Genomic DNA, 26,982 nt, shown 5'->3' with positions numbered 1-26,982 from the left:
CCTGTGGGTGCTCGTTTTGCCTTTCGCGCCAGTGGGTGAGGATGGCGTCAAGGTCCCCGGTGCGCATCTTGTTCGGGTCACTCAGGACGCTGCCGGCAGGGAGGTACTCGGGATCTATGAAGGAGTCGGACAATTCGGACAGCGATTGCCAGGGCACTTTGACTGTTGATCGTCCGGTGAAATTAACTGTGGATGCAATGGCAATATGGAATGCGTGTCAATACCGGACGCAAACAGAATCGGTGTAGGATCCCGGACACACGCACCATATGTCTTCCGAACAAAGGTCGCCAGAAATTGCCTCTTGAGCTTCGTCTTCTTGAAGCAGTCGTGGTCGGGCTCCGGCATCAGTGGGTACCCATCCTCATCCTCCTCCCAGTCCATATTCTCGATCAGAGATGCTGGGCCGTGATCGGCTTCGTCTTCAAATCCATGCGCATCTGGTCGCTCATGATTCAAGCCTCGTACGCGTCGCCCAAGCATTTCACATACCGAAGGCGATGTCAATGTACTTCTTCCACATCCCATACATCAGACCGGTTTTGAACTCGGGCTCGCTCGCAGTGAACTTCGGCACCTTAGGGGCGCCTTCCTCAACAACATCTCGTCGTTGAAGTCGAACCTGGTTTGATCTTTTAATAACTACACCAATGTGTTAAGGTCGGCACACGTACTCCAACACACCACTGGCCCCGTTATCCATCGGGATCCCCAACAGCAGGAAGCACCTCGCGCCGCACTTCCTCCACATGATCTTCATGAAGTCCCTGATCATGTTGGCACCATGCCTTTCTAGCTGCTTCCGTTGAAGGTCCGCTGGCCAGACCTGGGTGTTCCAATCGGAGGCTACCTGCATGTACTCGGCCTGGTCCTCCGGCGACAGATTGTCGCACAGTTCCTTCAATGCGGTTTGGTAGATGCCCGGGATCCGGCGACTCGCCATTCCCTTGTCTTCTTTCTCCTCCCTTTCCTCGCCCTCGTCGTCATCCTCCTCCTCATCCGACCCATCCTTCCCCCGCTCCCGACCAATCCTAGACATGATCTCCCCGAGCTCATCTTCCCGGTCCCGCGCGGCCACCGTCCTCCACGTTATGTCCTTGCCGAGCTTGAACATCTCCTTCTTCACCTGTTCCTTTGATGCTCTTCGGTTGGAGTACCATTTCTCGACGCGCTGCCGGAGGTCATCCCTAACTGTCACATCAAGTATGTAGAATGTGTACCTTTCGTAGAGCTGCATCGAACTGAATCCCCCTCCGCGTTTGGAGCCGTTCAATGCTGTTCTCGACGAGCTCCTGACGCCGCTGTAGATCCTCGGTAGCCTGCTGATAGTCCTCCAGATTGCTGTTGAGGATCACGAGGTCCTGTTCATTCCAGGTGACTTTCCCCATTGCGAGTGCGGTGACGAGGTCAGGGTGCAGCGTAAGCAAGCTGTGATTTCTTGACGAAGATGTTGACGGCAAGAGTTTGGTAGCCTCGGGGTGACCGATTCGGTGACACCCCCCACCTTGTTCGCCACAACCCTTGGACTCTGAGCTTACATAACCAGCTGTACTCGGGTTCACCAAAATACTACCTTCAGTCATAACATTGCATTGATTTCATTATTTCCTAATCACCACAATTCTGTTGTCTTGGCTCCCCGGCCGCGCAGAATGGGTGCGTGCCGGCCGGAGCATCACGGACGAACCCACATTGGATTCCAGCGAGTCACCAAGGTGTGACTTGTTAGCTCTCCAGTTCCATGGTACTCGCCGCATCGCAGATCCCGCTCGCCGCCGGGTCCGGTCACTGACTCCGGTTACCAGGTTAAGACAAGGCCCATCACCGGCCGTCCCGACCGGGAAGCCAGGGCAGGCTGAAACCGATCTGGCTCCAACATAGCATCCAGGAAATGCTTCTGGCACCTCGTCTAACTGGATGAAACGCAGCGCACCGGACACGTGACCCGGCAGGCGGGCCGGACCGTTGTGATCGACATCTTGCCGGCCGCATCATTATATACGCAACTGACTAATGTCCGGCCGGGCCATTACGCGCCCCATTCTCATGAGAACCATCATGGAATCCTAAATGCTGTCTGATTTACGACGAACTGCAACAATTAGCGACTCCACGTCGGTGATCCCGGCCCCGGCCGCACCATACCCGGAACACGTGCGGCCGGCCCGCTGCATACTGCTGCACTAGTTGCAATCGCAATGGTTGCAGGAGTTTTGACGTCAGCAATGGCAATACAGAGCTGAACTCTGCCGTCGTCAAACTGCTGAGCTGTTGATTGCTCTGGTAACACCATGGGTCGACTGCGGCCAACGGCAACCTCTCCTGCAGTGGTAGAACTCACACTGACGAAAGAAGGACTGCAAGGGGAATGAGGTCACGGCTTGTCGAGGTGCAGAATAGCGGGTTGCAGACTCCGCCGGCTACACCCCATCGAACCGCTCGGTCGACAACAAGACAGTCCAGCTGGACGCCACCAACCGATGATGTTGCCAACACGACTTTCTGCGAGTTCCCCACAGTTCGACAGAGTGCCCCGCAGGTATACCAAGTGCCCATGTTGTATGTAGACAGATCCTCACCAATTCAATCAGACACAACCTGAGATGCTTAGAGAGTGGATTCCCCTCCAGCACAACTACCTCCGATCGTTGTACGCCCACTACAAGCCTCCCGCGCTCAGTGCCGAGGGGAGCTATATGTGCTCGAGCTGCAACAGTGGCGGCGGCGTATGGAAGTGCATGTCGTGCATTGGTTATCCAACTTTCTGCCCAACCTGCTGTCTCGCCGAGCACCGGCGGACACCATTCCACCGGGTTGAGCAGTGGAACCTCGGAGGATACTGGGAGCCCTCATGGCTGCGTCAAGTTGGAGTTTCAATCACTCTCGGCCACCGGGGCAGAGAATGCCCCCAGCCGGCGGTTGTCGTGGAGGATGACGAGGAAGTGGAGATGGACCGGGCGACCGATCGCGCGGCCGACGATGATGGCGACGTACCAGCGGACCCTCTTCACCACGCCGATTCACCTCCGCGTCCCCCGCCCGCAATGATGACTATTGTTGACACCACCGGGGTGCATTTCCTCCCGGTGACGTGGTGCGGCTGTCCCGACGCCGGTGACCATACATCGCAGCTTCTCGATGCCGGGTTGTATCCGGCGAGCCAGCGCAAGGCTCGTACGTGCTTCACCTTTGGGGCACTTGACGGTTTCCTGCTGGACAACCTGGAGTGTAAGACTACCGCCATGAATTACTACGCACGGATTCGACGGGCCACCAATCCGGCTTTTCCCCATGAAGTACCGGTGAGTGAGTGTCCAGCATACCAGCAAATGCACATGATTGATATGGAATTAGGATCGATACCTTGAGCTGCTTAGAGTGAGCCGCGAATGGGCGTTGCTCCAGGCAAAGAAACAGTTTGGATACGGGCCGCAATGGCGAGAGGCCCCGGGCAACGGAGACCTTGCTCACTTTTGCCCGGCATGTCCGCAGCCCGGAGTGAACATACCCGCGGACTGGGAGGTGGATGATAGGAAGTAAGTAGTTACCCTGTTCACCGGTATACGCCAGCTGAACTGTTTTGGAGGTACCTATATGCCCGAGGATATGTCATGGATGGGAACTTCCACGCCGAGCAAATGAAAATGCGCAAGCCCGAGAACGACGTACCGTTGATGCCGGGGAAAATGTTCATGGTTCATCCCGGCCCATACGAGGAGCACCTGAGAGTAGCGAAGGACGTGAAGATGGTGAGGGTGTATACAGCCGGCATACGAACGTGTGGCTAACACATCCACAGCACTCAAGCTGCAACGACCACAAGGCGGTCTCCCAGGCCAACGCCGACCGGCATAAGCTCGCTGTCACCGGGATCGGCGCAACATCTTGTTTGAGGCACGGGTGCTTCCTTCCGCACTCGGTAGTGAACTATCAGAAGGGCGAACGTCAGATGAACATGGACTACTCCCTGTCCAATGCTCTCGGCTACCGCTCGAGAGGTATTGGGCACGTCTATGTATCATACGACATCATGTGCCAGTACCACGTCCATCTCCATGACCGATTTGACGACAATCCTTATCTTCAAATGCCGGGGGCCTCGTCCTATACAAGTGCATTGGCCTCTTTCACATTCACGGTCACAAGGCGGAGTGCGAGCTCCGGCACTCTCTCACCTTCACCGAGGGGGCCGGGGAGGCTGACGGCGAGATCATCGAAACCCAATGGTCGGGGATCAATCCCGTGTCGGGTAGTACCCGCTCAATGTCAACATCCCACCGGCAGGAAACCCTCGACCGGCACATGAACAATTGGAATTGGAAGAAGATGATCACCATGGGTATGGTCTGGCTGATTGTGGCATGACACATTGGGCTGACGGAGGACAGTGGCTTCGCTGAGAAGAAAAATCAAAGCCAATCGGCCACTGCTGGCCGACATGAAGGCCGACCTCACCGCGAAGGAGGCCAGTGTCGATGCCGAGATTTTGGGAGAGTGGAGAAGGGAACTCAGGATAGTACAACGACGAAGGCTTCGGGATGTGAAGGTAATGGACAGGTATCAAGCGAAGAAACAAATTAGTTGGTACACTCTGCTCTCCATGCCGAGCTCAGGGCTGATTTGGTGACAGTGCCTTCGCGGCTCGAACTTCAGATTAAGCTGGCAGAAGAAGAGGGTGACGGCGGGGACCGCGTTGGCACAGCGGACTGGATTGCCGATGGCCTTAAGCTTAAAGAGCAACAGTCAGTGCCTTGACCGCCTTTTCCGGGTTACTTCTGATCACCCCGCAGACTCGCAATCCAGAAAGACATAAAGCAAATGGGGGCCATTGTGACGGGGGCTCAAGAGTTAAAGCTGGCCAAACGGAGGAAGCCTCTCGAGAGTCAGATCCGGCGGTTCCACCGGCGAGCGGCTGCAATTCACCGAAGGCATGACTGGGGCGTGGCAGAGGAGGAAGCAGTGGATGACGACTCGGCTGCGGAGTGGGAAGAAGATCCCAACGATCCCCCAGCACATGCCGACAATCCATGGTCCATCTTTCCCAGTAAACCGCCCGCACCATACCCAGTGAAGGCGGCGGAACATACGAAACTCGGGCTACCTTCGAATTTCACGCGGAATGCTCTAACCGCCAATGGATTGCAACGTTTGGCCGCGCACGAGCTCACTCTGCGGCGCGGACAAGCAAATGATGCCTTGCAGCAGCTTCGGATTCTCATCGGTAAGAAATCGTTTGAGTTCCAGACAACCATTCGGCACGGGAGGAAAGATGGCAACAAGAAGCGCACCCGATCCTTCACCAAGTTGGGTAAACTCGACCGAGCTGTACAGCTTCAAGCCGCAATCTATCGCCGGGCCCGAGCGGCGATGCAAGTGCTCGGCCTGTCTGCAGAGGATCAAGCTAAATATCAGCAGCTCACCCCAGATGATCTAAAGACAGTAACTGCAATTGCCGAGCCCAACAAGGCCGGCCAACGGCACAAATCCCCCTCGTGGATATGGAATGTTAACGTCGGTGGCGACATACGGAGCAATGACGAGTTGGGAATCAGTACGTGAGATGGCAGTGGTACATTGAATAACTCGCTGACATCGCGCATAGTTCACAGGGTACAGTGGTTCCATGCCCGTTCAAAGGTTGACAGATTGGAGGAAGAAGCCGCCATATTGCGCAGGGAGCTTGACTCCGTGTGCCGATACTTTGACCACGAAGCATGCCGGTGGCGAGAATTAGCGACCAATAACACCGATGCCGAGTACCCTGGATTTTCCCAGCACTGCCGAGCACAAGCGGCACTGTTCGATCGCCTGCGTGAAGATGCGAAAGTGGCATGGCGGGATCTGTACCTGGAGCCAAATCTCATGGCTTGATAGTATCAAGTGTAGTAGGATACTCAGTCAGTAGCTCGTCGATTGTATTCCCATTGTGTTTACAAAGGCGATATGCCCCGAGTAATCTACCGAGATTTGAGATGTCATGGTGCCAGCCCCGAGCCCGACAACCTTTGTTAACTCCCGGCCCGAGCACTTCACCAGCCACTCGGCCCTCACGATCTCACAAACCTCGGACCGAGCCAGCTGCCATACGATCGGGCCGAGCGGTTGTACCCACACTCGGCCCCAGCAGTACACCAAACACTCGGTCCGAGCAGTGTTCCAAACTCTCGGCCCGAGAAATGTCGCCAACTCTCGGCCCGAGCACTTTCCCGAACTCTCGGCCCGAGCAGCTTTCCGAACTCTCGGCCCGAGCATTTTCAAAACTCTCGGCCCGAGCAGTTTTCCAAAGTCTCGGGCCGAGCACTGCACCGAAATCTCGCCCCGGGCAAGTTTGCGAACTCTCGGCCCGAGCAGTTTTCCGAAGTCTCGGGCCGGGCTCGGTCAACCTGATTTCGGCTTGCAATCTCCATGCTCCATCTTAGAGGGACTGTCAGTGCCATTCAGATGTTCGCATGCATGATGCAATCTACCTCCAATACTCTCGGCCCGAGGAGTTTTCCAAATCCTCGGGCCGCGCACTTTACCGATATCTCGGCCCGGGCAAGTTTGCGAACTCTCGGCCCGAGCAACTTTCCGAAGTCTCGGGCCGGGCTCGGTCAACCTAATTTCGGGCTGCCATCTGAATGCTTCATCTTAGAGGGACTGTCAGTGCCATTCAAATGTTCGCATGCACGATGCAATTGACCGGGAATGCATGCTGCAATGTCTCATGCCCAGTGGAGGGGATGGAGTCGGTTAAGAACAGCAATTGAAAGCATGACAGCAGGAACAAATACGACTACGTTTGTGACGGAAGGCTCAGCACACTAACATCCCATCCCTTGCCTCCACCATATCAAACAGCAACATAATACTCTCCAGCCTGGCATCGGTCCTGGGCATCTCAGCGGACCATTCGCTGCTCTCGTAGGTGACCGATAGGATGATTTGCCCAAATAGATACCGGTTGATTGAATACGTGTGTGGCCGGTCGGGCACGACTTCGGCATGGCTGAAGAATGATGTTACAATGCTGAGGTTCATCGAACCGTGGGAACCACTCACGGGGTAGACAACGCACATCAGGAAAAACCCCTTGTGTCCGCAAGCGGTTGAGCTTTTGCAAAAGTAGCGCCTGCAACGGAAAAGAAGTCGCAGAGCACTTGCAAGCAGTTTGACCAATATCACACGCGCAAAAGCGCTCCTGAGCACCGTTGGTAAGGTAGCAACCCGTCAGACCGACCAATTTATCACTTGAGAGAAGTTCCAATTGTTCAGTGCAATTCGAAGTCTCGAGCGCATCCTGGGTCAAGGCCCCACAACACAATTATTTTCCCACTATGACTGCCAGGGTAATTCCCATACAACATCGCATTCAAATTTTACATGTAGGACTCGGAGTAAAATTACAAAACAGAACCAAGGCATGTATCATACGTCAAATGTACTACACATAGTACGGTATTTCCTCACCGGTGCCCCGCACGACTTCCCAAACCTCAGGAACAATGGGAATATTACCATCCTCAGTAATCTCCCATATTTCCACCTCGGAATCGTCCTCCGTCGCCGGCGCATTGATCTCTCCGACATCTCGCCCCGCAACCACCTCCTCGGGAACGGGACCACCGACCCGTCTCACCTCGCAGCCGTCATCGCCGATGAGAGGCCGTATGGCCACTATGCCTTCAGGGGCGCCCCAACACTCAACACGCCATTCGGCATGCAGATACTCGCGGCCTTGCGGGACGTCCACGGGCCAGACGATGTCGAAATCCACCGGCATGAAGGTCATCTTCATGGAGTCGAAGGGGTAGATGCGTTGGGTACCGAAGCTGTACCGTTCCGCATGGCGAGCCACCGTCACTGACGACTCCTTGAAGACGGGGATGTGTGGGAGGGGGAAGGGAAGGCGGAACGGAATTTGCGTGCCGTTCACAGCGGTAGGGATGAACGTGTTCGAGTACACATTGTAAAAGTCGAAAGTGGTGCGGCCCCCTTGCGCGACGCCCTTCCATTCGTTTAGCCCGCGGAAAAACTGTACAGTCAGCGGCTGGTTGAACGACAGCTCGATCTCATTGCCCAGCTCCTCCCAGATAAGCGGGAGCGACACCGGGTCGTGCGAGTCCTAGGGCGCGGTAAGTCCCCGAGATACAGAGCCGCCAGATGGGCGTAACATTTACTCACCTTGGCAAAAATAACGGTGTCCACCACCACCTTCCGACCCGGCGCACGCAGACACGGGGGAATCAGAGCACCCAGGTGGGTCTCGATCATCGACCCCAGCAGGACCCACCCTCCTAGTTTGGCGGGCGGGCTCAGCGCGAGGATTTCCTTGAGCGCAAGCTTGATCTCCGCCCGATTTCCCTGGACGTTACTGAGGCGAGTGGTGCACGTAGACGGGTCGAACGTAGCGCACTAGTTGAATGTGGCAACATGGCCAGTTAGTCGACGCGCGCACAAGAGAACAGACCACGCACATAATCGAACAATCGCCCGAAGTTCGTCCTCTCCAGACACACGACCGTAACGTGTGCGATCTCCGGTCCCACCACGCATTGCCGCGAGTGGTGAGCAGCAGCTCCGAACGACGGTAGGCGAGGCGCGAGTAGTTGAAGAACGCGAGGATCGGGTCGAGACATGGCGAAGAAAGCAGAGAGACGTGGTAGAGCGTGTTGAGAGTAGGATAGAGGTTGAGAGTCTTGAGAGACAAACGACCGCTGGCGCTAAGTCTCAAGCGCTGGGTGACGCCCGTCCCCGAACTCAGCCACACTGAAAGACACAAGCATTTGTATAGAACACATTCTTTGCCGTAGTTGTACATCGTCTTAGACAACAAAAAAAAACTCTGTCTACTGTACTATATCATACCGTTCCGCCCGCCAGTGCCCGCCAGAATCACGGCGCAGCCGGGCTGCCCGATCTGCGGCCGTTCAAGAATCCGACCCCAGGGAAATCCGAGGTCCGTACTTCGCCACCTCGCGTCGATCCGGCAGCGACGCTGTGGAAGCCCGGTCGGCAAGATGAACGGCGCGTCGTAGAGCTCGGCCTTCATCGAGCACATGGGTGGCAGCGCGATGCGACCCAGTGCGTAGTCTTCCGCGCGCGCCGCAAGCGTGACGCGCGCATCCTTGAAGACGGGGTATTGACGGAGGGGTAGGGGATAGCGAACGGGATGGCGGGCAAGGTGAGGCGGCACAAAACTTTGCTGACTCACGTCGTAAACGTCGTAGAACGCGACGCCCAACGGGTTCTGCCAGTAGTTGAGGTCGGGCAGGGCCTGCTGGGTGATCGGCTGCACGATCGGCACTTCGATCTCCGTGTCATGGACGCGACACAGGAGAGGAAGAAGCAGCGGATCTACACCGTCCTATAGGACGGTTTGTGGGGGTAGTAGATAGAGATACAGCGGGTTACGCACCTTGTAAAACACAACCGCCTCCACCACGGCAGTTGCCTCACTCCTCTCCAGACACTCCGGCACCCAAAAGTCGCTCCATTCGCGGTCACCGCCCATGAGTAACCAGCGATCTTGCAACGCCGGCGGGTTCAGGGCTCTGATGTGCCGTTGGCCAGCGATTACGCGTTGCGGATCGGCTTGGATCGTGCTGATCGTGGTGAAGCAGGCGTTTGTTCCTTCGTCAACAGGGCACTGGATTGCCCAATTAGCGGTGACAATTCAAAGTGAGCGAAGTACGTACGTAGTTGTACAGGACGCCTGTGTTACGCCCGTCCAGTCCGACCACGGTGATGTGGTTCACCGCCTGCTGCAGGGGGCACGGCTCCGTTACCGCACAGACGTCGCGGAATGCTGGAAGGTGCCGCGCGAGTATGGCCTTGACTCGCGGATCGACGGGTGCCATTGCGAGGTGTTGCGAGCAGATGAGAGGGGGAGAGTACGCGTTTGCAAGACGCAGTGAGTTGGGAGTGCTTGTGAGACTTGGGAGCGTCTGGAGACGGCTTGGGAGAAGGTCGTCCGATAAGCGCCTACGGAACCGCGAACGGCGTCACCGTTAGCGCCGCAAACCCGGGTATTGCGTACTGTGCGTTTGAGACCACGTTAGGGACCGTGGATTGCTGGTAGAAAATAGGAGACACTCACCACTACCAGATGGTTTGATACGCGTAGAGTCCGGCCCAGTTATTCACGTACATCTTGCTTGCTTTATCCAATGTATTTTCCGTTGTCCAGTCCGCTGGAACTGTGCCGTCCGGAAACGAAGGGATGAGTTGGCAAGACTGTCTGATTTGCGAGAATGGTACGATCTTTCCTGGTGGAAGCCCGTCGGCCGTTGACGGCGGTTTGCTCACCGAGTACATGAGGTGTGTTGCGTCTGCAGCCCCCGAAAATCGAGTGTACCACTCGACATATGCGAGAGGACCTTCGGGCCACCAGGCCGGCGCAGGGCTGCGTCCGTTTGAGGCGGAGACAGTCTTAGGCAGAGTAAATATGACTTTTACTCTGGCCGCTCTCGTGCCTGATATCATAGACGGTCAATACGTGGTCTTTGCGTGAAACAATATAAAATTACTCACCGGTTAAACCTGTGGATTCAGCGTCATTGTTCTCAAGGACGATGACAGGGTCGAATCTGTTCTTCCGTCCCTCTCGAGCTGCACCGGGGACCGCTTTTACCACGTCGGACTCCTCCTTGCCCTCGGATATCTCGCACGGCTTGAACCTGACCTTGTGATATACGTCCAGCCGGTCGAAGGGAAGCCAAGTCCGGGCTAGCTCGCGACGATTGAGATGTAGTTCTTGAGGCTGTAGGTCGTTTATGAAGGTGGTTAATGCCGTAGAGAATCCTGGGGCATTGTGCAGGTCCTGGATGCGAGCGAGATGTTGCCCAGGTGTGGGCGGGTACTTAGCTATTTTGATAGAGTTGCCTACGTCCACCACCTCTTCTCTCCGTGACAAGATGGCTTCCTCCTCCTCCACCTCTTCAGAGTCGTCCAACTCTTCCATGGCTTGGCACTCCTTCTGAAAGGCCTCATAAGCAGCCATCTTCTCTCTCCGGGTGATCCACTTCATCATTTGCGGAAACTCGTCGCGGTGATTGGATGCCCGCCAGGCCTTCTTTGCGAAGTCGATATGGAGGCGCTCGAACATTTCGGTGTTGTAATTGTCTGTGGTGCCGTAGAGTCGAATAGATTCCACGTAATGGACGAGGGAATGAAACTTCGGAATATTGAGGTGGTCTCGAATCCCGAGCTTGATCAGGATGTCCTTGTTCTTGTGGTAGGTCTTCAGAGCTTCCGTCAAGTATTCGAGGGTAGAGTCGTCATGGGTGGGGTACTGCGCAAGGTAAATGAAGTCGAGAAGTGAGCGGAAGGTGAGCATGACGGATCTAGGTACTTTCCCAATGAGACATCCAAGAAGAACCCGGGCCATTTCCTTCCGTTCCTTTCCCGACACCTGAGAGAGGGACGATATCCCATTTTTGAAGTGTCGTATACCGTACGCGCCGGGGAGACACCGGAGACGGTTGTCGAGCTCCTCGGGACCGAGGAGGTCCTCGCACCAGGATACCAGGTGCTTGAAGACGCCCTGATACAGTTGGTGCAGGACGTCAGGGGTGATGGAAGCGTGGATGTCGGCGTACGGCAAATCTTTCCAGAATGGAGACTTAACTCCACCGCACACCTCCTGTTCCATGCAGATGGCGTCTGCTGCTGCTGCACTACGTCCCTCAGCATGCGCATCTCGAATAATGCGCTCCGTGTCCTCGGGGGTGCGTGGTTCCTTGAGTGAGTCGTCTTGCAGCTTGTCTGCGGGGCACATGCACTTGGGACATGTTCCGTACTTGGAGCAGGCTACGAGGCACTGCTCGGGGTAGTCTGCCACGTAAGATGCGAGGACGGGGTGTACCATGCGAACTGAGCCGTCGCCCGCCGTCACCTCGATTCCGTCCACCCCGGCACTCACGAGAGGCTGAAGGATAACGCGCATGGCCGCGTGAAACAGCCTCTGTCCTCGGGCCTTACGTTCCCGAGCTGACAATTGCTTCTTGCCCACCTTGGTGACCGGGAGGTACCCAAGCAGTATGCAGGCGTGCTCGGATGGTTTGCGACGAATACCTCGAGGGATGTTGCCCAGAGTGAGGTAGACGGGGTAGGCAGCTTTGTTGCCGGAGAACTGTGTGAGTTGAGTTTTGTCGGTGGAGATGATGACCGGTGCAACGGCGTGATCCTGAGGAATTAGCTTCTATTACTTGCTCGTCAGAATGGTTCATAGTACTCTACATACAGAATGGCGACTCACCTGTACAGCGTTCCACCACAGCCCTGTCCACATCTCGGTAAATATTCGCTTCGTCTTGGATGCATCCGCGAAGACTCTCTTAGGCCGGTACACGATGTGATGCGCGTACGAAGGGTTTCCGAGCAGTGCTTTGATTGCTTCTATAACATCACGATAGCGTACCAGATGCTTGTCATCAGGCCGGTCGGGAAAGCACAAAGATGCTGTCTTCCACGGGGCCCGATCAGGGATTCCGTCCACCTTGATTAGGAGCTCTCTGGCATCCTTAAACGTAAGACCAAGCCTCTCAACCACCTGCAAAGTCGGTGAGGATCATGACGTTAATAATGCGTGCATGAAACTAGAAGGACTTACGCCCGGTATGCAGAGGAATCTATTGAGTGATTTCTGCCCAACATCCTCCCTAATAACCCACATCGCCACCTGCCAATCGAGTTCGGATGCGAAAGGCTTCCATTTACCGCCGGGATCCACCATTGGTTGACCGTTTTCCTCGTCCACATCCATCTGGTTGTCCTCCTCCTCTCCGTCCACCCCGAAATATGACTTCCACGTCTCCACGATTGTTGGGTCCATACGTATCACCCTTCCGGCCAGCTCGTCCTCTTCCTCAACTCTCGTATCCTCGTCATCGTCTAGTGCTGGTATTCGTAGGGCCTGCGAAGACCGGGGCCCTTCCTGGACGGAAGATGACGGGCCTCCTCCTTCATCGGGGTCTTGCGCCATGTTGGTTACTGACGGGAGTGTAAATCGGAACAAGTCTCCACTCTCCAAGATATCGCGGAAGTCCTCCACGTCGACATCCATGTCTCCGGAGGCATCCTCATCTTCTCTGGAGTCCTCAACTACGTCTGGGATGTCGCATCGTGGCTCCGGGTTCTTCCCCAGTCTATACCACGAGCAGGACCTTGCAGTTCGCAGGTGACACAGGAGTCCTTGAGGTGACTTGCAGATTTTGGGACAGACTGGACAGCTGCAGTTGTCCACGTCTCCGGGCGGTATGTGAATTGTCTTCGCTTTTCCTCTCATGTTGAATCTGCAGCTTAGTCCGTCCGTCAAAATCCAAAACCGACCTTAAGCTTGTGCCGGGAACGCACCTAGTATCTGGACTCGGAGTGGTGACAAGTGTCTGGAGTGCGTCAAGTTCTCCTCGGTTGGTTGGGCAACTCGTAAAAGCTTCGGAGCGCCCTCAAGTGAGCGGAGCGGGCGTCTGATTCGCGTTATGAGGTAAAGTGCCCGCTAACACTCCCACCGTGCCTTCAGGGCCGTATGCTTCATGCACTCAACTCTGTATCGTGCCCGTGGGCTGGAATCGCTCGTTAACTGTGATCAGTAAGACCACCATTCATTCCTGAGATTCATTCTCAGGTCGTAGGCCGGTGCGTAATTCACTCCCTTTCAAAGATTGCGAGGACCGCACAAGTTCGACATAATATTGTCCATAGATGTGACAGGGATTCTGTGATCAGTAGGTTACTTCCCTGATGTCAGTCTCGGTTCCGCAGATATCAACCAGAGTCACATTGGAACTTACCATACTCATCTGCGGGGACGCATTGCACGCAGCTAGTTTTCACTCCCAGACATGATCTACCGCACCAGTTATTCCGCAGCAGCCCGCTACTCATGCCATGAGTATGTTACCCTACCTAAAAGGAACGTTTTCAACGCACAGGTCAGTCAGAACATTGCCCGCTGTCAGTCCAAGTTGCCTAGTTGACCATGGACGAGAGGTATTGGCACTTGCCTTTTATGGGTTCAAGTTGTGCAACGCGTTGCACAACGATTGTGGCGGTATTCACTTGATCCCAGGTGGGTACCCTAGGAGTGTTGATGCCGCCAAATAGGTATCATAATGAACGAGAGTTCGTTCTGTATGCAGGAAGGGTGAGTTTGAGTATCAGTCTCTGTGCGTTTGAGTTGCTACTGAGCGTTGTCCCGGGCCATGTAAACACTTGCCTTTTTGAGTCCGCAAGCCAATTCCGAGATGTCTTGACGTACCCAGCGTAGTACTAATTTCCACCAGCGTAAGACTTCGGGACAACCTTTGCGCAAATGCCTGGACCGTGATGTCCTACTGTAATGATCAGTGAGTTGAATTCAGTCGCTGCTGGTCTGGAATAGACGAAGTGTCGGAGTTGATGTATGTTTCTCTTGGACTGTTCCCATGGCCCGGTGGTGGCTGACAAGTTCGATCCTTGACTTAGGCCTTGACGGTCGCACTCACCATGTCCCTTCACCGCCATGTCTCCCTGGACAGTATGAGCACCACTGACTCCGATTCCGAGCACTCCTCTCTGGCCGACGACAACAGTCTGCAATCTGACGCAGCCGACTCCGATGTCGATACTCTGCCTAGCACACCGCCCGATCCCCACCAACTCTCGCAGGTCACCCTCTATTCTCCTGGACGCTCATTCGATGAACATGATCCCCGGAGTCAGCCACCCGTAGCCAAGGACTTGGGTCCCCATGTCGTGGATATGCAGGTCCCGGCTCACGCACCAATGAACGCCCGCGGCGTTCGCACCGAGCATGGCATCCCGGAAGAGTTCTGGGCCCTGCTGAGGGAAACATGCCCTGACAGTGAACTACGCCCCATGGTCTCTAGGATCCTGAATGCAATCTGGGAGCTACAGAAGGAGTGGGTGGAAGTCAACCGAGACGGGTTCGTGACCAAAGTGAGATCTGGTTCACTTTTACATGTGTGCATCGTTAATGTCTAACGGTTGGCTTCAGACCATCATGGGGATAGAAGAGCACGAATTTTGGGTCGTTCAGAAGGTTCTGGAAGCCAGCTGGGAGTGGGACCTGCACACGGGTGTCGTCAAACACTGGATTTCGTTTCTCCGATGCATGTCGTGAGTGGCTCAGGCCTTTATGATATATTTTATGCCTGATAGTTCGTAGTCTTGACTTCTGGCCCAAGGATGAGCGTGCGGTGGCGATCGCACCAACGTTCGCGGAGGATATCACTTACTCCATCCTGTCGACGTTGAGCAGGTCGATGTTGTTAAGCGGCATGGGCTGGTCAAAGGTTGGCTCGAGCATAGCTCCCCGAACGGTGGTCAAGAACGCAGACATCCACTTATGTGCGAGGTTCTGCGCGATCCAGGTGGATCGACCCCGGGTTAGACCAGGCCAGGAAATATTCGTTTGTGTCGTGGCGCAGAGCCGGGCTGAGTTTGTGTACCAAGCTCACAAGGTGCGTGGCTCGTTTGTCTGAGTCGAACCATCATTTCTTACAACACTGACTTAGATTGGCAAAGCTCTCCAATCTCTGCGCAAGCTGCGCGGATTCTTGCTCGTTCTCATTGGCGAGCTGGAACGCAATGATCAGGCCCACTTAGCATGCGTTCCGGGGAGCTTTGAGGGTGCTCCTCGACTCGAATGTTGCGTGATCTCATGCGAGCAAGCTGACTTCGAGTGGTTCAGAGCCACTGCAACCGAAGCTGCGACGTTCCAGGACTGGGAGAGATCTCGGGTGTTCATGGTACGTGCTTGACACTGCTTCTCTATGCGTACTAATCTTCGCGTTATACAGAGATGGCTCGGTGTAATGAGCCCCGATGCAACAACCCCTGCCGGCTTCGACCACTTCGAATCGTTCATACGCACGTTCCTCGACACATACTACTTCGATGTGCTCAAGCCTTGGTCTTGGGCCAAGAAACCGGCAGAACCGCCCATGGCGGAACAGTGGGACACGCTCGGGGGTGAAGTACTATCGTTCATTCAAGGAGCGGCGCAGCAGATATCTGGAGGCTTGCTCGGCCTGAGGTCGGGGGCCGGCAAGCTCAACCTCGCCAGCCCTTCTGGTCCCTACGGACCGGGTGGACTTTTCCGTTTTCACATGTATTGCGAGTACGTCGGTCTGAAGAGCCTGTTCGTGTAGTTTATAATGGTCGTGATCGATACTTATTGCCCAGCGCAACATACCATGTGCCCGACATCCCGTGTGCAACGCGTTGCACGCGCGCTTGATATGGACGGCAGGATGATGGGCGGCTGACTCCGTGCACTAGATTATGGTGAGAGGAACTGGCAGGTATGTATGTAATAGATACCAAAGGAAGCTGAGAAGCCTACGATGGGAAAGCACGCATTTGCGGGGTACAGGTCGGTTCCCATCTGATAGCACTGGTGAGCAAACTTGTCTCTTACCTCTCCGTATGCCGGGGCCAACTCATGAAGCCCTAGTGGCTTACTTCCAGGGATGTCTACTGGATTTATACCGCCCCGTTCAGGCCGCGGCGTGTGCAAACGCGGCCGTATTTCCCCTTCTCGCCCTTCCTTCCTTGACGGCGTTAACATCGATCTTCCTTCAAGACGGCGAGGGCGGTTATATCAACCCGGACGCCTCTTTCATCATGTATCTGGGTGCCACCATTCACCTATTTTTTGTTCTGGAGGTCTGCGTGTCACAAACCGCGCCCAACATAATGGCTAAAGTGAGTTTGAGACTGTTGATGTTGTTCATGTCAATTTCCCTGGGCGTTTCAGATGGCCAAATTGATTCGAACCCAGTCAAACCCGGCATTTGCGGTCATCTTCGTCTTCGTCAGGGAGGCGAAGATTCAAGGTCTCAGGCTTCGATCTGCCAGCTGGCGCGGTGTCTGGATCCGGTCATCAACGCGAATAGGCCCTCGAGGAGAGATGGTGGGCAAGGTCTTCAAGTACGATGCGTCTAGGAAGGGGATGGGCAAGAAATGGGGGAGGTGGGAGATTATGCAGAGGAAGACGGTTACCAGCACGTTCCGACGGGTATTGAAGCCCAATGCCCTGGTCCCGGCAGGTCAGCCCGAAGGTTATTGGCGACGTCGCCACACCCCGAGGCCAGCCGTGGACCAGATTGAAGGGCACGGGGTCGCCCTCCATGGCACCTCGAGGGCTTACATGGTCCTTGCTCAGTCTTGGAACTTCGACAAGATAGTCCAAGCCGACGCTCAACATTGGGACCTGAGACGGGTAAGACGGGAGTTTCCATGCCTGGTGCGTCTATTTCCAATGCCATTCACGTATACTGAATATATTGTCAGGAGATCACGAGCGATCTTGGGCGGGACTTCGTGACCGCGCCCTATGCATCACCCCAAGCCCTCACATCCTTCACTGGGGAGCTGGTTAAGTCCCAGGTCATGGCTTGGAAGGGCTTCTCGGCGGTATCAACTTATCCCCCCACATCTCCCAACTTCTTTGCGAGCGACACCGGTCGCAACTCGGTTCTCTTAAACTTCCTCCACCACCACCTCCCCGGTTATCCCCAGGTTCCGATCCACATCTCCAACACCGATCCCGTTGTACAACACCTCCGCACCAATGCCGAAGACCTTGGGATCGCGTCGGAGGACATAGTGCGTCGGATGGTGCTTAAGTGCGTGGACGCATTGACATCCGGGGCCACTGCCACCGCAGGTGATCGCTTGCGAGACATGCTAAAACAGAGGGATGTAAGGGGCGCATGGATTCAAGGGCCGTATGATTACTAGACAACTCGCATAGTGGGATATTTTTGATGTCAATGTATCTCAAATCGCTCCTCAACCACTTTGGGCGGCGGCCTCGCGCGCCCGCCGGTTGAGGGGCCTTGGAGGCCGGCGCCAAACCGACCTCGCTGAGCCTACTGAGTAAGATTTGACGTTCCGAACGGTAAACCCGGAGTGAGATCTGGCCGTCTGGAACGGTGCGGCCGGCGCCGGCCGGAGGGGTCCGGGTCAACGTTGTAGACGGTTTCGCCGGGACGTACGTTCGCAAAGGTGCGGCCGGCCATGGCCCCCGCCCAAACACTTTCTAGCGGCCGACTGAGACGTCGCGGCCGGAGGCCTCGCCGGCCGGGCACTGCTCGTCTCCAACGCTCCGGCCGCTCTCCAGCCCCGGTGCCCCGCCAACGCTGCAACGATCCGGCCGGAGGCCTCGCCGGCCGGGTACTGCTCGTCTCCAACGCTCCGGCCGCTCTACAGCCCAGGTGCCCCGCCAACGCTGCAACGCTCCGGCCGGAGGCCTCGCCGGCCGGGCACTGCTCATCTCCAACGTTCCGGCCGCTCTCCAGCCCCGGTGCCCCACCGACGCTGCAACGTTCCGGCCGGAGCCACCGCCGGCCGGGTACTGCTCGTCTCCAACGCTCCGGCCGCTCTCCAGCCCGGTGCCCCACCGACGCTGCAACGTTCCGGCCGGAGGCCTCGCCGGCCGGGTACTGCTCGTCTTCAACGCTCCGGCCGCTCTACAGCCCCGGTGCCCCGCCAACGCTGCAACGCTCCGGCCGGGCACTGCTCATCTCCAACGTTCCGGCCGCTCTCCAGCCCCGGTGCCCCGCCAACGCTGCAACGATCCGGCCGGAGGCCTCTCCGGCCGGGTACTGCTTGTCTCCAACGCTCCGGCCGCTCTCCAGCCCCGGTGCCCCGCCAACGCTGCAACGATCCGGCCGGAGGCCTCTCCGGCCGGGTACTGCTTGTCTCCAACGCTCCGGCCGCTCTACAGCCCCGGTGCCCTGCCAACGCTGCAACGATCCGGCCGGAGGCCTCGCCGGCCGGGTACTGCTTGTCTCCAACGCTCCGGCCGCTCTCCAGCCCCGGTGCCCTGCCAACGCTGCAACGATCCGGCCGGAGCCCCCGCCGGCCGGGTACTGCTCGTCTCCAACGCTCCGGCCGGAGCCCCCGCCGGCCGGGCACTGCTTGTCTCCAACGCTCCGGCCGCTCTCCAGCCCCGGTCGGCCAGAGGGCTTGCCCACACTCGCAATCCCTCATGGCCAGGCACCCCTTGTTCGCGTGTGTAATGGCAATTGACGGTTCCAATTGACCCGCGCGTCGGGACTCAGCCCCACCGCCACCGAGACCCACTTTTTCCTGATGAACGACCGAAGATGTGTTGCCCATGAACTGCAATGATGTCGCTTTCCGCGTGTATTCTATTTTGGGTTATGGGCAGACAGAGTTATCATCTCCCATCAATTATTTGATGTATTGATCTATGCTACGGGCGGGCGATTGCCTCGTGACCTTATCCGGGGCATGAGGCTGCCACATGCTAGCCAGAAGGTAAGCATGACACTGGTTTTCCGCGGTGATGCCATCCTGATAAACCTCAGGCATTGCCAGGAGTGTTGCGCTGTCGCTCCTTCTTCCTCTGCTTCATTCTCCAGCATGATCACCGTTGCGCAAGTCCACCACCAGTACTGCTCGTATTTGGAGGCGATGTACCTTTACTTCCTCTCGGCGCCGGCATCGCGCCCCGGGTGTGCGCCGCTTCCTGGACTATTCCTCGACGTGTATCTAGTTCGCCAGGCCAGGCGTGCTGCTGAGATGCTAGCCAAGGCATATGGGAATCGCAGTACGTACTGATGAGTTGTCAGTCTCCACGATCATCCCCTCATTCACAAACAGAGACTTTACCGTGGGATGCATCAACTCATCCATGCACCATACCGAACGACGATGAAATGGCCTCAGTGCAATACGAAGATTGCGACGATCCGCTTACCATCGCCGACAGCCAGGGCCGGGTGCTGATGTGGCACCTTCCCGGCGTGATCACGGAGGTCTTCGGGGTACGCCGGAATACATACGTCCATCACGAACTGTCTCTAACTTTGTGCAAGGGAGTCATATGGGATGCCACAATGGGTCTCAATCCCCTCCTGGCTCGCAACCCTCCCAAATTGAGTGCGAACTGGAGGGAAAATATTGAGAACTTTCGGCAGCCGCAGGAGGGGGACGACCTTAACCCGGCGTGTGTCTCGTTCTCGCCGGGGTGGTTCCAGCTCGGGCACGACGTACGTCTCCGGATTCACCTTTCCATTTGTGTTCTCAAAATCAGTAGGGCGCCGACAATGTTCCCGCAGTCTCTCGATTGCTCTCAGATCCAAAGTCCGCCCCCGCCGGTCGCGCGTGGTTGGACGAGATGGCTTATCCGCATATCATCGTATCCGGTATGCTGCGCATCATGCACCCGGATTTGTATGACGCTGGAAGGGCCTCCATTGAGGCTTTGCGGAGTGATCCCGACCGGGCCACCATTGTGGATTCGTGGCACAACCCGTTCAATGCCCTTTCCGTGATTACGAACCGAGCAAGCCCAGTTCATCGGGACAAGTTGACCCCGAAGCATCTGTATGATATGCTGGTGACGATCGGTGGCGATCATGGGCAGATCATCCAGTTCCCGACGCTAGGTCTCCGGCTCCCTTACTACAGTGGCACGGTCACCGCATTCTCCGGCACTCGACTCCCGCATGATGTCCCACAGTCTGTCGATGAGCGGCTGTGTGTGGCATACTTTATGCGTCGGAATGTACATCGTTGGGCAGGGGTGGCGGACGTCAGTTGGCGGAACACTTGGGAGTGAAGGTGCTTCGGAATTGGGATTTGTGGTCGGCGTCGCGAAAATGGGCTTTGTAGATTGGGTACTTGGGGTCCGTAGAATTACGTATTCCGTTTTAAACCAATATGGTCAACTTCTCACTTCTCAGCTGGCCGAGCACCGCGTCAGCGACCGAATGCCCCTATTAACCGGCCAACACTAATCATCCCGGGGCCGGGAATTACGAGAATCGTCTCGGCTAAATGCACTCGTCTTCGTTACAAGCAATCCGTGTGGGGAGGTACATGGACGGGGACCCGTGGACTACACAATCTTTACTACTGGTGACCAGCCTCACTGACCCGAAAATGAGACGCTACAGCCGGGGCTCTGGGAGTCATCCCGCGCTGCCAGGCCTCCCGCTCGGCGGCATTCGCTCGGGCGGCAGCGTACCAAAAGTTAAGCTCCGCCTGGATGTAAATGTCCATGGTCTTCATGGCCATCCCGAGTTGCTTGAACCACTGCAATACATCGCTCGGCATCCCCTTCGGCATCCGATCCGGGCTCAGGGAGGGGGGGATGGGGAAGGAGGGCAGATATGCCCGATTAATTTGCTCGGCGGAAACGGTCACTCCATCCTGAAACATAGATGTGGGTAACTGGGTCAAAGCACAAGGCGATCCATTCATCTTACCCGCAACCTTTCCAAGTCCAGTTGCTGCTCCAGGCGGCGAAACTGTTCTCGTGATGCCTTCAGCTGCTCGGCAATGATCTGGTCCATGTTGGTCTGGCTGGCCCTGAGCTCCTCCAACACGGCTTCCGGAGTATTGTTCTCATGGGCCACGGGGAAGGTGTTATGTACAGAACTTTCGACTGGCCACAATTAGCCGTGAAGGAAAGTTGTACTCTGGCTGAAACTCCTTACTGTCGTGCTCTCCCACAGACGTGTCGTTGGATGGCAGAGGACCGGGCACCGGACTTTGTCCCTTTGCGACGCCGGATGCTGCCTCGATCACATTCGTGACAACTTCCATGTCTTCCGTTCCCCGGGGTGCGACGATCTCACAGTAAGTGGACATTGCCTCGGTGAGACCATACGCTGCGGCAACCTCCGGCTTCAATAACTCCTGCAGGCCAATCATGAGCGCAGAGACCGACTACATTATTATGTTAGAGGCACAACTCCCAAGTGATACCGGGTTAGCTTACCAGGCCGACGAGGAAATTGTTGAACGCGCCGGGTGTCGCAGGATTGAGCTTCGCCTCGGCCAGAGTTTCGAGGGCCTTTGGAATCATGAGGTTTGTTTTGCTGTCCTCGAGGAGTTCGGCGAGCATGGTGTTCATTGGTAGTTGAGCTGTTCGGTGAAGACGACGTGTACAGTGTACTGAACAACAGTTGATGTTGAAAAGATGCGAGTGGCAATGGAAGCCTTATCATCAACTGATCTCGGATCCTGCCCACGTGATAGGACTTTGGGACACTTGCCTTCTTGAGTATGGTCTGCTCGGCACGTGTCGCACATTGCCGAGAGCAGCCTTCTTGCAGGTCACCTGCTTTGGCAGTAGCTGGGATAATTCACCGCCATCATCCTCCACTTCCGCATTGAGCTCATACTGTCGGTTCCTTGGGAGTTCGTTATGGTAAGTTCCAATTGCTCCGCACCTATCTCCAGCGCCATGATTAACTGACATGGGCAGTCACTCCGGCGTGAAGCATTTCCAGTCGTCAGGTGGGAACTACTTGCATTTGCGTTGTCTACCCCGTGAGTGGTTCCCACGGTTCGATGGACCTCAGCATTGTAACATCATTCTTCAGCCATGCCGAAGTCGTGCCCGACCGGCCACACACGTATTCAATCAACCGGTATCTATTTGGGCAAATCATCCTATCGGTCACCTACGAGAGCAGCGAATGGTCCGCTGAGATGCCCAGGACTGATGCCAGGCTGGAGAGGATTATGTTACTGTTTGATATGGTGGAGGCACGGGATGGGATGTTAGTGTGCTGAGCCTTCCGTCACAAACGTAGTCGTATTGGTTCCTGCTGTCATGCTTTCAATTGCTGTTCTTAACCGACTCAATCCCCTCCACTGGGCATGAGACATTGTAGCATGCATTCCCGGTCAATTGCATCATGCATGCAAACATTTGAATGGCACTGACAGTCCCTCTAAGATGATGCATTCAGATGGCAGGCCCGAAATCAGGTTGACCGAGCCCGGCCCGAGACTTCGGAAAGTTGCTCGGGCCGAGAGTTCGCAAACTTGCCCGGGCCGAGATATCGGGAAAGTGCTCGGGCCGAGAATTTGGAAAGGTGCTCGGGCCGAGGGTTTTGGAGGTCAATTGCATCATGCATGCGAACATTTGAATGGCACTGACAGTCCCTCTAAGATGAAGCATGCAGATTGCAACCCGAAATCAGGTTGACCGAGCCGGGACCGAGACTTCGGACAACTGCTCGGGCTGAGAGTTCGGGAAAGTGCTCGGGCCGAGAGTTGGCAACATTTCTCGGGCCGAGAGTTTGGAACACTGCTCGGACCGAGTGTTTGGTGTACTGCTGGGGCCGAGAGTGGGTACAACCGCTCGGCCCGATCGTATGGCAGCTGGCTCGGTCCGAGGGTTTGTAAGATCGTGAGGGCCGAGTGGCTGGTGAAGTGCTCGGGCCGGGAGTTAACAAAGGTTGTCGGGCTCGGGGCTGGCACCATGACGTCTCAAATCTCGGTAGATTACTCATAGCATATCATCTTTGTAAACACAATGGGAATACAATCGACGAGCTACTGACTGAGTATCCTTCTACACTTGATACTATCAAGTCATGAGATTTGGCTCCAGGTACAGATCCCGCCATGCCACTTTCGCATCTTCACGCAGGCGATCGAACAGTGCCGCTTGTGCTCGGCAGTGCTGGGAAAATCCAGGGTACTCGGCATCGGTGTTATTGGTCGCTAGTTCTCGCCACCGGCATGCTTCGTGGTCAAAGTATCGGCACACGGAGTCAAGCTCCCTGCGCAATATGGCGGCTTCTTCCTCCAATCTGTCAACCTTTGAACGGGCATGGAACCACTGTACCCTGTGAACTATGCGCGATGTCAGCGAGTTATTCAATGTACCACCGCCGTCTCACGTACTGATTCCCAACTCGTCATTGCTCCGTATGTCGCCACCGACGTTAACATTCCATATCCACGAGGGGGATTTGTGCCGTTGGCCGGCCTTGTTGGGCTCGCAATTGCAGTTACTGTCTTTAGATCATCTGGGGTGAGCTGCTGATATTTAGCTTGATCCTCTGCAGACAGGCCGAGCACTTGCATCGCCGCTCGGGCCCGGCGATAGATTGCGGCTTGAAGCTGTACAGCTCGGTCGAGTTTACCCAACTTGGTGAAGGATCGGGTGCGCTTCTTGTTGCCATCTTTCCTCCCGTGCCGAATGGTTGTCTGGAACTCAAACGATTTCTTGCCGATGAGAATCCGAAGCTGCTGCAAGGCATCATTTGCTTGTCCGCGCCGCAGAGTGAGCTCGTGCGCGGCCAAACGTTGCAATCCATTGGCGGTTAGAGCATTCCGCGTGAAATTCGAAGGTAGCCCGAGTTTCGTATGTTCCGCCGCCTTCACTGGGTATGGTGCGGGCGGTTTACTGGGAAAGATGGACCATGGATTGTCGGCATGTGCTGGGGGATCGTTGGGATCTTCTTCCCACTCCGCAGCCGAGTCGTCATCCACTGCTTCCTCCTCTGCCACGCCCCAGTCATGCCTTCGGTGAATTGCAGCCGCTCGCCGGTGGAACCGCCGGATCTGACTCTCGAGAGGCTTCCTCCGTTTGGCCAGCTTTAACTCTTGAGCCCCCGTCACAATGGCCCCCATTTGCTTTATGTCTTTCTGGATTGCGAGTCTGCGGGGTGATCAGAAGTAACCCGGAAAAGGCGGTCAAAGCACTGACTGTTGCTCTTCAAGCTTAAGGCCATCGGCAATCCAGTCCGCTGTGCCAACGCGGTCCCCGCCGTCACCCTCTTCTTCTGCCAGCTTAATCTGAAGTTCGAGCCGCGAAGGCACTGTCACCAAATCAGCCCTGAGCTCGGCATGGAGAGCAGAGTGTACCAACTAATTTGTTTCTTCGCTTGATACCTGTCCATTACCTTCACATCCCGAAGCCTTCGTCGTTGTACTATCCTGAGTTCCCTTCTCCACTCTCCCAAAATCTCGGCATCGACACTGGCCTCCTTCGCGGTGAGGTCGGCCTTCATATCGGCCAGCAGTGGCCGATTGGCTTTGATTTTTCTTCTCAGCGAAGCCACTGTCCTCCGTCAGCCCAATGTGTCATGCCACAATCAGCCAGACCATACCCATGGTGATCATCTTCTTCCAATTCCAATTGTTCATGTGCCGGTCGAGGGTTTCCTGCCGGTGGGATGTTGACATTGAGCGGGTACTACCCGACACGGGATTGATCCCCGACCATTGGGTTTCGATGATCTCGCCGTCAGCTTCCCCGGCCCCCTCGGTGAAGGTGAGAGAGTGCCGGAGCTCGCACTCCGCCTTGTGACCGTGAATGTGAAAGAGGCCAATGCACTTGTATAGGACGACGCCCCCCGGCATTTGAAGGTAAGGATTGTCGTCAAATCGGTCATTGAGATGGACGTGGTACTGGCACATGATGTCGTATGATACATAGACGTGCCCAATACCTCTCGAGCGGTAGCCGAGAGCATTGGACAGAGAGTAGTCCATGTTCATCTGACGTTCACCCTTTTGATAGTTCACTACCGAGTGCGGAAGGAAGCACCCGTGCCTCAAACAAGATGTTGCGCCGATCCCGGTGACAGCCAGCTTATGCCGGTCGGCGTTGGCCTGGGAGACCGCCTTGTGGTCGTTGCAGCTTGAGTGCTGTGGACGTGTTAGCCACACGTTCGTACGCCGGCTGAATACACCCTCACCATCTTCACGTCCTTTGCTACTTTCAGGTGCTCCTCGTATGGGCCGGGATGAACCATGAACATTTTCCCCGGCATCAACGGTACGTCGTTCTCGGGCTTGCGCATTTTCATTTGCTCGGCGTGGAAGTTCCCATCCATGACATATCCTCGGGCATATAGGTACCTCCAAAACAGTTCAGCTGGCGTATACCGGTGAACAGGGTAACTACTTACTTCCTATCATCCACCTCCCAGTCCGCGGGTATGTTCACTCCGGGCTGCGGACATGCCGGGCAAAAGTGAGCAAGGTCTCCGTTGCCCGGGGCCTCTCGCCATTGCGGCCCGTATCCAAACTGTTTCTTTGCCTGGAGCAACGCCCATTCGCGGCTCACTCTAAGCAGCTCAAGGTATCGATCCTACTTCCATTTCAATCATGTGCGTTTGCTGGTATTCTGGACACTCACTCACCGGTACTTCATGGGGAAAAGCCGGATTGGTGGCCCGTCGAATCCGGGCGTAGTAATTCATGGCGGTAGTCTTACACTCCAGATTGTCCAGCAGGAAACCGTCAAGTGCCCCAAAGGTGAAGCACGTACGAGCCTTGCGCTGGCTCGCCGGATACAACCCGGCATCGAGAAGCTGCGATGTGTGGTCACCGGCGTCGGGACAGCCGCACCACGTCACCGGGAGGAAATGCACCCCGGTGGTGTCAACAATAGTCATCATTGCGGGCGGGGGTCGCGGAGGTGAGTCGGCGTGGTGAAGAGGGTCCGCTGGTACATCGCCATCATCGTCGGCCGCGCGATCGGTCGCCCGGTCCATCTCCACTTCCTCGTCATCGTCCACGACAACCGCCGGCTGGGGGCATTCTCTGCCCCGGTGGCCGAGAGTTATTGAAACTCCAACTTGACGGAGCCATGAGGGCTCCCAGTATCCTCCGAGGTTCCACTGCTCAACCCGGTGGAATGGTGTTCGCCGGTGCTCGGCGAGACAGCAGGTCGGGCAGAAGATTGGATAACCAATGCACGACATGCACTTCCATACCCCGCCGCCACTGTTGCAGCTCGAGCACATATAGCTCCCCTCGGCACTGAGCGCGGGAGGCTTGTAGTGGGCGTACAACGATCGCAGATAGTTGTGCTGGAGGGGAATCCACTCTCTGAGCATCTCAGGTTGTGTCTGATTGAATTGGTGAGGCTCTGTCTACGATACAACATGGGCACTTGGTATACCTGCGGGGCACTCTGTCGAACTGTGGGGAACTCGCAGAAAGTCGTGTTGGCAACATCATCGGTTGGTGGCGTCCAGCTGGACTGTCTTGTTGTCGACCGAGCGGTTCGATGGGGTGTAGCCGGCGGAGTCTGCAACCCGCTATTCTGCACCTCGACAAGCCGTGACCTCACTCCCCTTGCAGTCCTTCTTTTCGTCAGTGTGAGTTCTACCACTGCAGGAGAGGTTGCCGTTGGCCGCAGTCGACCCATGGTGTTACCAGAGCAATCAACAGCTCAGCAGTTTGACAAGAGCAGAGTTCAGCTCT

General features: G+C 56.0%; 9 protein-coding genes across 9 annotated transcripts; 3 read left to right on the top strand and 6 right to left on the bottom strand.

Annotated features, from left to right (window-relative positions):
- Positions 1 to 2,368: 2,368 nt before the first annotated feature.
- Positions 2,369 to 5,871, top strand: B0H18DRAFT_1127728 (uncharacterized protein; the record flags this gene model as incomplete). The annotated part of the gene is made up of 10 exons (XM_048035297.1): positions 2,369 to 2,539; positions 2,592 to 3,302; positions 3,355 to 3,536; positions 3,587 to 3,749; positions 3,800 to 4,138; positions 4,186 to 4,339; positions 4,389 to 4,580; positions 4,631 to 4,742; positions 4,791 to 5,551; positions 5,603 to 5,871. 10 exons carry the CDS (start codon positions 2,369 to 2,371, stop codon positions 5,869 to 5,871), a joined length of 3,054 nt encoding a protein of 1,017 aa, XP_047885274.1.
- Positions 5,872 to 7,423: 1,552 nt separating this feature from the next.
- On the bottom strand, positions 7,424 to 9,839 carry B0H18DRAFT_961465 (uncharacterized protein; the record flags this gene model as incomplete). The annotated part of the gene is made up of 7 exons (XM_048043055.1): positions 7,424 to 8,104; positions 8,164 to 8,353; positions 8,499 to 8,748; positions 8,848 to 9,106; positions 9,194 to 9,346; positions 9,398 to 9,628; positions 9,678 to 9,839. The coding sequence occupies 7 exons, from the start codon at positions 9,837 to 9,839 to the stop codon at positions 7,424 to 7,426; spliced, it is 1,926 nt and encodes a 641-aa protein (XP_047885273.1).
- A 241-nt stretch (positions 9,840 to 10,080) lies between these two features.
- B0H18DRAFT_891039 (uncharacterized protein) lies at positions 10,081 to 11,632 on the bottom strand (the record flags this gene model as incomplete). Its single annotated transcript, XM_048041318.1, has 3 exons — positions 10,081 to 10,454; positions 10,513 to 10,741; positions 10,916 to 11,632. 3 exons carry the CDS (start codon positions 11,630 to 11,632, stop codon positions 10,081 to 10,083), a joined length of 1,320 nt encoding a protein of 439 aa, XP_047885272.1.
- A 621-nt stretch (positions 11,633 to 12,253) lies between these two features.
- On the bottom strand, positions 12,254 to 13,222 carry B0H18DRAFT_833944 (uncharacterized protein; the record flags this gene model as incomplete). The annotated part of the gene is made up of 3 exons (XM_048039431.1): positions 12,254 to 12,532; positions 12,593 to 12,895; positions 12,974 to 13,222. Coding segments are annotated over 3 exons (831 nt in total), but the record flags the coding sequence as incomplete, so codon positions are not given.
- A 1,244-nt stretch (positions 13,223 to 14,466) lies between these two features.
- Positions 14,467 to 17,677, top strand: B0H18DRAFT_1127726 (uncharacterized protein; the record flags this gene model as incomplete). Its single annotated transcript, XM_048035296.1, has 9 exons — positions 14,467 to 14,919; positions 14,978 to 15,099; positions 15,149 to 15,443; positions 15,498 to 15,731; positions 15,783 to 16,056; positions 16,439 to 16,689; positions 16,766 to 17,230; positions 17,278 to 17,592; positions 17,654 to 17,677. The coding sequence occupies 9 exons, from the start codon at positions 14,467 to 14,469 to the stop codon at positions 17,675 to 17,677; spliced, it is 2,433 nt and encodes an 810-aa protein (XP_047885270.1).
- Positions 17,678 to 18,786: 1,109 nt separating this feature from the next.
- B0H18DRAFT_891048 (uncharacterized protein) lies at positions 18,787 to 19,020 on the top strand (the record flags this gene model as incomplete). Its single annotated transcript, XM_048041319.1, has 1 exon — positions 18,787 to 19,020. A coding segment is annotated over one exon (234 nt), but the record flags the coding sequence as incomplete, so codon positions are not given.
- A 1,851-nt stretch (positions 19,021 to 20,871) lies between these two features.
- B0H18DRAFT_1127723 (uncharacterized protein) lies at positions 20,872 to 21,868 on the bottom strand (the record flags this gene model as incomplete). Its single annotated transcript, XM_048035295.1, has 4 exons — positions 20,872 to 21,171; positions 21,228 to 21,406; positions 21,459 to 21,690; positions 21,743 to 21,868. 4 exons carry the CDS (start codon positions 21,866 to 21,868, stop codon positions 20,872 to 20,874), a joined length of 837 nt encoding a protein of 278 aa, XP_047885268.1.
- Positions 21,869 to 24,849: 2,981 nt separating this feature from the next.
- Positions 24,850 to 26,168, bottom strand: B0H18DRAFT_1088708 (uncharacterized protein; the record flags this gene model as incomplete). The annotated part of the gene is made up of 5 exons (XM_048032245.1): positions 24,850 to 25,219; positions 25,316 to 25,416; positions 25,467 to 25,629; positions 25,680 to 25,861; positions 25,914 to 26,168. 5 exons carry the CDS (start codon positions 26,166 to 26,168, stop codon positions 24,850 to 24,852), a joined length of 1,071 nt encoding a protein of 356 aa, XP_047885267.1.
- Positions 26,169 to 26,306: 138 nt separating this feature from the next.
- On the bottom strand, positions 26,307 to 26,486 carry B0H18DRAFT_832574 (uncharacterized protein; the record flags this gene model as incomplete). The annotated part of the gene is made up of 1 exon (XM_048039416.1): positions 26,307 to 26,486. A coding segment is annotated over one exon (180 nt), but the record flags the coding sequence as incomplete, so codon positions are not given.
- Between the last annotated feature and the right edge of the window lie 496 nt (positions 26,487 to 26,982).

Source organism: Fomitopsis serialis (assembly GCF_022376445.1).
Source record: "Fomitopsis serialis strain Sig1Antser10 chromosome Unknown B0H18scaffold_268, whole genome shotgun sequence".
NCBI classification, from domain to species: domain Eukaryota; kingdom Fungi; phylum Basidiomycota; class Agaricomycetes; order Polyporales; family Fomitopsidaceae; genus Fomitopsis; species Fomitopsis serialis.
This window is presented reverse-complemented; position numbering and strand designations above follow the sequence as displayed.